This window comes from Ambystoma mexicanum, chromosome 6q, assembly GCF_040938575.1.
Source record: "Ambystoma mexicanum isolate Mex_15411 chromosome 6q, UKY_AmexF1_1, whole genome shotgun sequence".
NCBI lineage: Eukaryota > Metazoa > Chordata > Amphibia > Caudata > Ambystomatidae > Ambystoma > Ambystoma mexicanum.
In genome coordinates, this window is record NC_090937.1 from 794178855 (window position 1) to 794192134 (window position 13280).

The 13280-nt window shown below is 42.4% G+C and overlaps 1 protein-coding gene across 1 annotated transcript in view; it reads left to right on the plus strand.

The window, feature by feature from the left end:
• GUCY1B1 (guanylate cyclase 1 soluble subunit beta 1) overlaps nt 1–13280 on the plus strand; it is a 725186-nt gene that overhangs the window by 657383 nt on the left and 54523 nt on the right. Inside the window, exon 13 of the mRNA XM_069631323.1 lies at nt 2304–2430. Within this exon, the coding sequence (XP_069487424.1) occupies nt 2304–2430 (127 nt within the window). The remainder of the gene's footprint in view (nt 1–2303; nt 2431–13280) is intronic.

A 13280-nucleotide genomic window follows, 5' to 3' on the forward strand; every position in this document is an offset into this window, starting at 1 on the left:
GCTTGCTTCCTGTTGCATCCTGTTTGGAATTCAAAGCGCCCTCATTTGTTCACAAATCACTACATGGCACGCTTCTTCCATCCTACTTGTCTCCCCTCATGAGCCATTAAGGAGACTGGGTAGATCCTTTCCCGTCATGGCGGCTAAAATCTGGAACTCCCATTCTTTAGAGCTCAGACCTTTGAAGGAGTCCAGTACATTCCGCCGGGAAACTGAAAACTGTGCTCTTTACACATGATAAGTGTTGTTACATGGCTAGACTGGACTGCATTACTACAGCCATTCTGGTTATGCTTTCTGGCATGGCATCTTTTTTTTTTACTGTGCCTCATGGTTAAAGCAAACATGACATCATGTTACCTTAAAATTGATGCCCAGTAAAAAATGAACCCCCTTCCACGGCATCCCCAAATCAGAGGCTTGCTTACGCTGAGCGGGCCTCTGATTTGGGTGTGCGGGGTAGGGAGCCCACTATCAGATGCCTGCTCACTGATTACTATGCTGTGAGCGGCCCTCTGATTTAGGTCCCTGTGGGGGGGGATGCATTTTTCAACACATTCATTCAGCATTTATAGACCTTCACTCACACTCACATACACATTCACTTGCGTACCCATACACATTAACAGCATGCACAACTCTTTCACCAATGCACCCATGACATAACCCTCTCATTCATATGTGCACCCACACAACATACACTCTGTCATTCATGTGTACACCCAAACATACACTCATTCCTACTCACGTAGCGACAGACACATTCTCCTACACAGTTTCTTCTTACCTGCAGCAGTGGTCCAGATTCTGCTGCCCCGCCATCAGGACAGGATCCCATGATGGCAATCCGGCTCCCTTGCAACAGGAACAGGAACCAGGAAGCAGAGAGAGCTTCCTGGTTTCTGCAAATTTGTAAACGAGCTGGCTCGCCACATGGTATATGCCCAAGCAGATTTAAATGTGTAGGCAGGTGCAAGAGCCCCTCTCTCACATTTGGAGCTGTAGCACCACAGCCTGCATCGCCTATGGGCCATTCAAGGCTTGGGAGGCAAAACACCCTGCACCTTGCATGATCCCTTGGACATGTGCATTGGGGTACGAACTAACAAAGGGAAATGCATTTCCCCAATGGCAGTTCAAACCAGCCTTAGTGTGTTTACTGTGCTGGCTTGGTGGCCCGTCCAATATGGGTTGATCTAAGACTTGTCACACATTTTGGACGAGCTGACCCTGGACGTTATCGATAGAGATCCTTAACTGCAATGACTATTGTCGATTCCTGGGCTATCTATCTTCTCTAGTTTGTTTTCCCCTTCACTCGCCAACTGCCGAGATGGAGTTGAGGCATGATGTTTGGCTATGTCTCGATATTTTACCTTGAGAATACCACAATGGGCAGATAACGTGTTAATCATTGTTAATCATTGCATGCTTAACCTTCCTACTAGAAGTTATCTATTTCTGCCCTCTCATAATATTGTTTGCTAATGTTAGTTCCCTGAGGCCTATGGGCGAGTGGCGCAATAGAAGAATTAGATAGATAGAACCTTGAGGAGAACCATCTTCTGTTCCAGAAGCACCTCAAAACCTTCCTCTTTGCTTCTGCTTTCTCTCCTCCTCTCCCCTGCTGAATTCCTGGCTGAAACTGTACTGGTTAGGTGGCCTCCCTCGGATCACTGGCCCAGGTTCCGTCCCGAGCCAGTTACACACATGCACTTCCTCCCGGGCAACCCCCCCGCCCCCACCGCACTTGGGGACTGTTCTCTTTATCCCTACAGTCCCCCACCAGCACTTGACACCGGATGCTTGCACTTACTCTTGCACTTTTCCTATTCCCCCTTCCCCTGCAATTGCACGCTGGCCTAGTAGGATCGTTGTCTCTGTCTTCCCTCTGTTTCCCCCTCCCTTGCCGCGTCGCGCCTTGAAACACGTGTGTATAGGCACGTTATAAATGTCATATCATAGATAGATAGTTATAATTTCACACAAGTGTAAATTACTCATAGAGAAGTGCTACAGAGAAGGGCTACAAAATACATAAACGTGAAAGATTGTACATACAACGGTAAATGGGCAAGCAGTTGCACCAATGATATTTTTTTTATAGACATTTAATTTGTGTTGTTAAAAATAGAAATGTAAACCCAAATACCTCTGCATCAACTACACAAACACACTGCACAAGCATCTTCTGATGGTACCGTGTATGTATTTTTCAAAGAGTTAAGTTCAGTTTCCTTGTACCATGCTAGCCAAGAGTTGAAGAGAAAATTTGATATCTGTTTTTTCATTTTCTATCACAGGTGTCTCATGACTCCGGAAAATGCGGATCCTCAGTTTCATCTGGAACACAGAGGACCGGTGAGCATGAAGGGGAAAACGGAGCCCATGCAGGTTTGGTTTCTGTCCAGGAAGAGTGCGGAAACTGAGGTATGACTAATGGAGCAGCGATTCCCACGTTGCAGCAGCGCGCGAATACAAGTGCAATCTAAATCACGGGAAGCTTTTTCCTTTTAAAAAATAAACGTTCCCCGAGAGAAATGAGCCGTTGTGTAAAACATTGCTACATTAATGTGTCTGCAGCCCAGACATCAGATTAGAGTCGCTGATGGTGTGTCTCCAGTGTTGATACAGTTAAAAAAAATTATGTTCGTGTCCTAGAACAGTTCACGGCGGAGTTTCGAGTCTTTAAATATTTATCAATGACTTTGTAAAGCTGTTCAGTTTTATGAGTCATTGTGATATACCTCTAAAGGCATCAGATGTGACTGGGTCTCTAATGCAAGTTAGTAGTTCACCTCCCCTGGCAGGCTGCCACTTGCATTTGCCCCTTAATCACATTGTCATTATTCTGGCAGCCATCTTGATTCCCCTGGAAACCTAAGTTAGGGGCTTTTGCTCCACATCCATTTCAGCTTACATATACACAAGAAGAGTGTGTATGGAGAGCCTCATTGTGAAAGTGATTTAAGCTGATTTACTGAAAGCACTGCTCAGTCCAATGCATATTGTTATGTGAATAAGGGCATCATCACTTATATTAATTGCAAAGTAAGTCGCTTTTTAAGACACGTTATCAGTGTGTAATTTCGCAAGGCTTTGACTAAAGTACAAAAGCACAGATTCTCTGTTTTCAATCTTAAAAAGGCACTTCATGAGTTTTTAAGGAGAGCAAAGAGTTTGTTGAACTAAGAGATGATAGCTCCACCCTGTTATTCCACCTCCATGATGAAACGGCGATAAAACCCCACACTACTTACCATAGACCTGTTTGTGTTTCACCATCATTAAGAACACACTGCGGTCCATATCATTTTCTTTGAATATAATCATTAAACTTAAAATATGATACACAGGACCAGTGGTCTAAGTGTACAAAAAGAATTAGTGGAAATCTGTTTCCGGCTGGCCTGCCCCCGCTCCCCACAAACGCCATCGCCATGCCCCCTCTGACGTGCAATCCAAACCCACAAACAAACACACCTGCTGTTTAAGGGAATGAAGTGCAAGTTTAATCTTAATCCTATTCTTTTATTTTAAAAGTAAACCATTCCGGAAAGCTTTCTTTTTAAAGTATAGGAACAGTACAACCATTTTTTTTAAAGTAGGCGAGCACCGCTCCCAACCTCTCCCGCCCTCTTCGACCACTGCACAGGGCCTGATTTACAAAGCGTTTTTCAAAGGGATTGCATCATTGTAAAAAACTTTGTAAATAAGGGGCATAGTCCACAATTGTTGAGATTCCTTCAACCATCTACCTATTCCTGTCATATCGGTTTAGCTCATTAGTCCCTACTAATTGAGCAAAAATTGGTGTAGAAGAGTTTATAGCGTGAGGATGGTGTTCGAACTCTGAAGTGCCTCCTGCTGGACATGTCACAGCACCAGCCACTCAAAAGGTGGATTGCACTCTCTAGGACCTGCCTCTTCTGCCCTGCCACTTCCTTCTTACAGAACACCTTCCTAGTAGCAGCAACAATCCAATGAGAGGCAGTCACTCTTCAGGTCACAACAGGAAGTAGGGTGCGTCTGGCACTAGTTTTGGCAAGGATCGGTTACATCTACTGAATCAGGCAGGGTGACCGTGTGCTACGGCTATGCATACCCTACTTAGGCATCAAAGGGACCCCTGCTACACATGTGGTGCTATGCACTGGACTACACAGTGCTATCAAAGTATGGATGATGCCAGGTGGCAAGTCAAAGCTGTGTTTCCTCGAAGCAGGGGGGAGCCTGTGAGTGGCATGAAACTAAGGCTTTCAATGCTGTCCCTTTTAGGATGTTTCAAGTAAGTTTGCACTGCAGCTGTCTGTTGTACACCAATTTAGAGTGTAACTAGTCTACGTCTGAGAACACTGTGCACTCTTCCATGACTTCCGTCACAGCCTGTGTTGTGCTGTGCCTGGTCTGTATACCCACACTGTTAAGCGATATTCAATCAACACTACAGCTAAGTCAATGCCTAGTCTGGGATGCTGAGGAAAACCCTTATTGATGTATTTTTATGTCCAGTTCAGTACTCTGGATGACAACCCTTGTATAACACCCCCCTCTTAGAATCCCCCTGGCCCCACTGAGCCAAGAAGTAGGTTTGTTTTGCAAATTTAAAAGGTTTATTTGGACAATTCAACAATATATATCTATCACACTTTATAAATAAATTGATAACTGATATCACACTTCAGAATATGACCGTGATCAACAATGGATAATGTTACAGGGGTACACTGATTTGGTTACTTAGGAGTAGTATAGAGGATGAGGTAGCTGAAAATGCTTGATGGTTTCAAGGAAATGCAAGGCGGAATAAAATGCAGTACAGAAATAACTTATGATTTTAGCAAAAGGTAATATGATCACTTTTTCTTTTGACAATTCACTCCCCCCCTATGCAATACAAGAAATGGAAGAAGAGCACACAGTCTTCAAGAATCCCAACAAATCACACTCTATAATGCAATACACAGTTCCAGTTCCCCCAGCAAGCTTAGAGAAAACAGGTATGAGTTTTAAACACAGGCAAATTACTTTAATGTGGTTTGCAAGGAAGTGAAAAGGTGCTACAATTGCTTTTAATTCCCTATAGAGGTTCAGGGTAGGTGATGGCTACTTTATATTAGTTCAGGCTCACTTTGACAATAATCTATGAATAATTAGCAGATTGCAAACAAATTTTAGCAAAGAGAAGCAAAAAGCTGCTGATTTCTACAGATGAAGAAATCGGGCCAAATCGCAAATCGCGGTAAATTTCGCGAGTGCGTGTCTCGCGATTACGGAGGCACTATAAAGAGTAGAAAGTCGGTTCTAGGCCCGTTGGAAAGCCTACAATTCCAGCTTTAAAATGAAAGTTCAATTACGTTCTGGGTCAGAGGATCCTCCCCTGGTCAATTTGCCCACAAATCTATATTTGATTCTAATAAATATTTCCCAGATACACAAGTGGTTGACATTACATGTACACATTATATATTCCTTATGGTCCATGCGTGTCCGCCTCTGATCTTCCTGGGGGCTTGCATTTAAAAATTACAACATTTTGCGCTTTTTGACTGGTTTACCAATATCGGACATTTACCAAAAATTACACACATGTGCGCAAGGAGTATGGACATTAATTGATGAAGTGTCAGATTTTTAACATGCAGGCATTTGGAGTAAGACCCTATTTTCCACTAGCAACCCCCCAGCATACACCACAGGGTCCTAACACCTCTTAAAACGTGCACAGAAAAATCACAAGAATAATGATATTACTTATATAATTCTGACAAGTCCGCACTATGAGTTATCTATCTTTTTAAAATTATGCTCTGGCCCAGATGGGAGTGGTTTAGGTTCCAAAGCACATGGGGGAACCTTCTGTCTGCCCCCGCCTCCAGCTCGGGTGGCTCCCAGAGGCACTTCTCCTCCCACTTCTCTCAAGCGGAAGCCACTTTACGGCCCCCAAATATAACATTTGCCTGAGTCCAGGACAAGGCTTTGTGCAACCTCCTGCAGGTGCCCCTCCCCTAATCTAATCAGAGAGGTGTCAACACCTTTTGGTGGGGAAGCAGGATGCAGCTAGGCAAGGGAAGAGTGGCTGAGCAGATTTCTCCTGTCGGGGGTAGTTGTCAGGCAGAATTCAGCTAAATGTCACTTTAGTTCCCAGTTTAAATCAAACTTACAATTTTTACATATACATTAAATAATTACTTCCTTCAAGTCATTTCAGAATATAGTTTTACATTGTATCCACCTCTTAGCAAGTCTTTCCTTGGCCTGGTTTGGGTTCCTCTGTTCAGTTTTACACAAAAATCTGGTGGTTTTAAAATGCCGGCTTTCTGATAGTGGTGAGTACCGTTATTGCATCCATTTTTGGGATCTGTCTTGAATTACTGCATTTCAATAGAGTGGTATTTTACTTGATAGTATAGGACCCTTGTTTAACATTGTTTTGATGGCATCCTTACAGTAAAGTGGTGATGTGTAACCCCCCACAAGAAGGTTGTATCTTTGGAGTGGTCTTGTGCCAACTGTGCAGTTCTCCTGGATTCTGGCGTGAATGTGGGCGGCGATAGCTCATCCCCACATCCACCCACTCTATTGATTTAGTTTGTTCTGGGATAGAATAATGGGCGGCGACAGCTCATCCCCACATCCACCCAGTCTAAGGATTCAACATGGGTCAAAACCCTTGACATCACAATGTATCTTCCTGTTCGCTGCTGCTACCTGTTCTGTGCGAGTGAGAGAAGCTTGCCACACTGATGCCAGTGATGTCAATGTTCTGTGTGAGAGAATATTGTACTGTGGCAGGTGTTTTTGTGCAAGTATGTAAGTGTGGGCTCACAGGCCAACTACCCAATATGTTTACCTGGGTGGGAGGCAGCACGCACAGCAAAAGGATTTCCATTTGACAAAACATTTCTGGTTTGGCAATGTTTGTTATATTTGCTATTGGTCTGACCTTCATGGGGACACCCGAATATGTGTTCCCAAGTACTCTATTTAGAGGACAGTCAGGGGTTTTACAAGCTTGGTGACGCGGTGGCAGTTATACGCATTCATAATATTATTTGTTTAATACTAATTTATATTGCTTTTGTTGGCAGCTGTTACCCTGGTATTATCTCTTTAAATGTCCCTAAGCTGCAAGTGGTCCCATTTTGCTCAACCAATATACAATTTCTCCTATCATACATCATTCATACTTAACTCATGCATACTATCTTCATACCAACATATATTCACGCAGGGATCTTCATTATCCCTAAACAATATAATTCAATTTTTTTGTTCAAGTTCAGCACTCTTACATAGTTTCAGATGTGCCCCTCTGTGATCGTTACAGTGAGTTTTTTGTCTTGTCCACACATGTTTCGGTTGTAGTCCACTGTGGGCAGAGACCACCTTGCCCCAATATTCTAAACTACCTTCCTCAGGACAGAGTGCAACTAGCCAATGTCTGTTGCCTCTTGATAGGATGGATGAGCCTCTAAATCTCCACTGTGTATTCAGCGGGTGGCGGCTTGATGGTGGAGTCGATCCCTCTATTTCAATTTGTCTGAGGTGTAGCCATATACTGCCTTTGCACACTGGTAACATTTATCCCAAAAGCGTATTTTATGATGCTGTAGTAAACATGGAGAACTCAGAAAAACTCCTGCTTGTTGGAGATTGCTGTAAAGTATTATACACATTCACATCATTTGCACTGGTGGTGCCATCGATAGATGCATCCACGATTCTAGGGGCACATCTGAAACTATGTAAGAGTGCTGAACTTGAACTAAAAAATGTAATTATATTGTTTAGGGATAATGAAGATCCCTGTGTGAATATATGTTGGTATGAAGATAGTATGCATGAGTGAAGTATGAATGACGTATGATAGGAGAAATTGTATATTGGTTAAGTTTCTTTTTTACTATATAAAGCATTTATTAGCAAGCATTAATTACTTGTGCTATGTAAATAAACAGTACTTTGTGAGAAGATTTTGTAAACTGAATCAGAATCCTGTCATCTTTCACTCTATTGGTCCATGTTGCTCTTTTTGTATGAAATACAGCCCAGCCAGTGGTGACAGAGAGTTATTTGCATTTATGTGAAATACAATGGGGTTCCACCTCAATTGCGTTTCTATGAGTGATTGAGAGGTCACATCATCATAAACAGCTACTGCATCTGGTACCACTAGTTCTGCATTATTGTGACGAGTGAGGAGGCTATGTATGCAATGGATCCTCAGACTAAACTCATGTTTGAATGTCTGGTTGGGACCGTAGAATAAGTGTCATTCACATATGTTGGTGAGCCCTTTATTGTGACCTTTATTGTCATGCACAATATCCCATCTAGTCTAATAACCTTTGTGTCCAGAGCTGTAAATGAGGACCCTTTTATTTACTTTAAAACATTCTAGTTTCAGAATTATTTTTAGTTTGGTGAAGCTCATAATATACATATATGAAGGAAATAGAGGATGAAGTCAACAATCGAATTTGCCTTGCAGAATGTATGCAATATGGTTGGCCTTAAAGATTCATGGAGGGAGGTGTCAGGATGACAAGGGGGGGTGTAAAATTGTGAGGACGTCAAAAACAAATGAAGAAGAGGATGGAAGAATGGAGTCAGGATGGGAGAAGTATGGAAGACAGTAAATGCATCAACAGGAGTAAGGAACTGCAGACAGAAGTATTGAGAAACAACTAATGAAGTGAAGTAAGGGATTAGAGTGACCGAGTGAATTGGTATATGAATAACAGGTCCAGGTAGATGATTGACATGACAGTGGAAGTGGAGAATGGATTGGTGAATGTGCATATGTGTGAGTAATTGTGAAAATAAGTAGGTTAATAGTGGGAGGAAAGGAGATGAATCTTCGGTGACTGCACTGAGAAAACAGACAGGTTTAGCTGTTGCCTTCCAGGCAGCAGAATGTAGACTGTGTGTTGCTTTTGCTCAGACTTTCTGCTCCACTGTGTGGTCATTCTGCATCTAAGGGTCATCTGACTTTTGCTGCGTTCCCCCTTGTTGCCTCCAGGGGGTGTGCACTCTGTTGTCTCAGTTCCTTGCATCCCGGGACACGAGTCTCCTACTGAAGGCTTACCTGATTTGTGGGCTGCTGGATATAAAGTTGCTACCTTCCAAGATGACAAGCAATGCTTTACCTGAATATTATGTATCCGTGGCCTGGTTATTAGATGATTTAGCAGCAGTGCAATGCATGATAACAATTTTAAACAAAATGAATGCACCATGCAGTATGGAAACAAAACATGCTCTTAAAAGCATCATTCAACACATCTGTGCCTATCTTTCACAGTTCCACTCACATCACAATGCAGCTGATTGACGCCAGGTCCCTATAATGTAGATCTTCAAGACATCTAGCAGGGAGCTAAAACTCTCTTTGGCAGACCTCTCTTTCACGGCAGGTGCTTCACCATTTTACACAGATATTCGAACCGGATCTGCGTGATTTTACCGAACCCAAAGGTTCAACTCCCAAAAGTTTGATTTAAAAAAAAAAAATTCTGCAAATATATATGTGGTGGGAGCCCCCCACCTTACCCCTATACATTTTTTATACATTTTAACCCCCCCCCCACATATATATATGCGGAAAATTGGGGGGTCATACTTTTAGGAGTCGAACTTTTGGCATTCGGTCCTTTGTACAGTACCATTTGAACCAACCCTGCTCAAGGGATGTTTTTTTATCTGTAACGTGTGGAGGAGATGCTGTCTGCTGATGTTTAAAAAGCATGTGGGGCACTTACATCTAAATAAAAGTGAATCCATCCTAGTGGTCAGTGTTTGATCACCATATCAGGTGAGGTTCGTTCATCTACTTGACACCACAGGCATAAAACCACAAAGAACAGCTCAAATCAAACTAGTGCCCATCATCAGAGAACTGGTTGGTGTGTGCCAACCTTCCTATACTGTACACTTATTACCAGGCTTGTGTGGGGTGGCGTCTGACTCCTCATCCAGCTTCCTTACATAACTAACACATACGCGTCCATCCCACCACTCCAGTCTCTCAGTCTTATGTGCATTGCACAGGCCTAGCACTTTGCCACCAAAGTATGGATGAATGGATGTGTTTGTGTAAAGTTTCAATGTAAACTAAATCACAATAAATATTATTATTATAGTATGGATGCAATACACTGTGACAAGAGTCAGATTCAAGAAAACAGTCATTAGCAAATACAAGGCAGCCAAACAAAAAGGAAGCAAGCCAAATGAAAGAATCCGGAATGTGTAGGATTTTCCAAATCCCAGTACCAATAATAGACCAGAGCGAAGGGAACACTCATAAAATCACTGAAGGAATTTTTAAATACTCGAGTAATTTTATGTCGTACGGTAAAAGAAGTAGTGGACACTGGGGGATATAGTGGTAGTGAAGTGAGGGGGTTGGGCGCTAATGGTTCTTTTTCAGGTTCATTTGTGTAATCACAAGCTAATAACTGTCAGAGATGTTCCTTAGAAGAGGAGGTATGTCTTAGAATGCAGTTGCAAAAAAGTGATATTATTATCAGCTCCAAAAATGAGAGAAAGGGGTGAAAGTAGAAGTCAATTATGAGAGATCACACACGTCAAAACAGTTCACACGTTCATATCTGTGAAGCGCCGATTATACTGTCTGCAGGATCAGGACGAATTAATAGCAAACGGATACAGGATGGTGCATTAGTGATGGGGCACGGTGTAGTGCACCTGAAATACAAGTGTCAGGACGGTGTGCAGGTGAAAGAAAAGTGAGTGTGTAGGGCAAGTGAAACGGTGGTGTGTTCTGATGTAAAAGCAAGGGTGGAGCATATTCAAACTGGTATGTGGGTGTGCTGTTGGAAGAGCAAGGATGGTATGCAGGAGAAAGGGGCAGGGCAATGTGCAGCTGAATTCTCTGATGGAGGTTTACTTGAGAAAGCGAAGAAGCTTGTGAAAACCTCAGAGGAACACTTGCCTGGAGAAACTTGCAAGCTAGGGACACTGAAGAGGCTCCTGAGTGCTTGCAAAGGTGTACTGAGTAACAGAGAGAAGAAGCTGGTGAGAGGCCTAAAGGAATATTTCTCATTGTTCACGGGAGATCTGATTCTAGAAACAGCCATGTAATATGTGCACTCCAAAGCCTGGAGTATGAATGAAGATGGACCATGAACATGAAGACCTGCAGTATTATGCATACAGGTCTACAGAACTATGCTGAAAATGTAAGCAAGCAGGTCACACGTTTGGGAACCCACGTTTACCAGCCCAAATGCTAAGCCTGCCCTCCACATACCTAGCAGTGTTGTGTGTTCAGTGCTACAACGTCCAGGGAAGTGCCAGGGGCAGAAGTTGTTTTAGTTTTCATGGATTTGTCTTCTATAGGTGACACATTGAAGACTTTACAGTGCCTTGTCTTATTTGAAGCCAAGTTGCTTTCTAAAGAGCAGGACATCAAGGGGTGTTTGTAGTAATCAGAGGGATCTACTGAATAATGAAAAGCTATTCTATGCTGTTAGAGTTGGAGGCCGTTACAGCCTAAAGAAAAGTAGTTGTTTTCTTCTTAACTGAAAGTAGAATTTATTGTGGGAAATGACAAACTACTTTATAAAGTGGGAGCTTTGTGAGAAGGCCCCCTAGTCAGGAGTGTTCTTACAGGGTGGGTTCCTAGTACTGGGAGAAAGAAATGGACACAGATAATTTAGATTAAGAGGAAGATGAGTCCCCTCATTGCAGTGTTATGAATACCATTTTTCTTCTGGATTGCCCCAAAGTTCCTTTAACTTGTGCTTTAGGATTTGTTCTAGCGTCAATGAGCCTGCAATATTTGGGTACCAAAATGTGGGTTTGCAGGCTCTGGCCTCCTCAAAGCCATGTCCTGCACACTCTGATCTACACGCATGGAGAATACTTTGATAATACTCTTAAACAAATGATTACAGGTATTCATAGGTCCATGTGATAGAGGTATGATGTGCTCTTGCACTGTCCACTTTTTACATAGAAGGAATTATCCACATATGCTTTGCAAGTTTGGATCTTGCAACAGAGATGACTTAACCTTTTATCCATCTAATGTTGACAAATCAAGTACCAAAATATGGGATAAAAACCTCTGCGCTTAGAAGGAGGAGGAATCTGTATGAATCTCATGTAAGAATACAAGTAGCTGGTATTGTTTTGGCCCTTTGAGGTAATATTTGACTAACCTGTGAGCATTTAAGTTTCTGGTGAAGAAGAGTTGGAAAGAAAATCCAATATCACAACTCACAATCTCCTAGAGTCTGTATTGAGTCATATACAAATCTTTGCTTGATACGTGGAAAATGCTAATGTAAAGTTAGTTGGCCACAGGTAACACTGGTATTGCCTGAAGGCCCAAATCACTGTCTGCACACTAGGTTCAGAAGACTAGATAATCCCACCTGCAAACGCCAAGACCTGGAGAACAGGTGCCCCTACAAAGCTGTTAGCAAAATAAAGTTTGGCATACAGACACAAAATCATTTCTTTATATGTTTTCATTAATTAACTTAAAGTCCATTATGAAAAACAGAATTAGCATTGCACTTTCTAAAAGCACAAGAGAAAAGTGAGAACATAGAGCACTACCCAGACTTGGTTAGTGGGCAGTGGTCGAAGTGAGTACGAACGGTCAGGAGCGAAGTTCCACTACTTTTATTTTTTACGTTTAATAGTTCCATTACTTTTTGCAACTAGTATCACTATTCTGGAACTGTTCTTTGTGAAGGTAATGCACACTTCTCCCCTTTACCACCGAGTAGCAGTTACAGCTAAACGGAAATCAGTTTCAACTCAATTGGCTGTCAAAAAGCATGGCAGCAACCCTTGAGAAATGTGTTGCATGTTGCTCCCCTCATGACTATCCCCCTCCCCCAACTAGGGTGACAGTGCCACTAATATTTTTGGTACACTTCTACCACTGTTAGTGGGTGATTCAAAGGAGTACTGGAGGCCAGGAAAAGATACACCCCTTTAAAAATATCAGGTGAAACAGATATTCTGCAAATTACTGACCACCACTCCAGCCTTTCAAGTAGACCAGCAATACGGGTTCAGAATACACATATAACAGTACCAAGACTTTGAACTGTTGGAAGACTTAGGCCCTCATGGCAGATAATCATCCAAGATGTAAATGTTAGGAAGTGGCTGATAGGCTGGGTGTCACCAACACATGTTACCTTTACACCAAACATGGGTAAAATATTAATACAAAAAAGTTAAAGGAAATGTATGCACTTGTAACCATGAAAGGCCACTTTAAGTACAGTGCT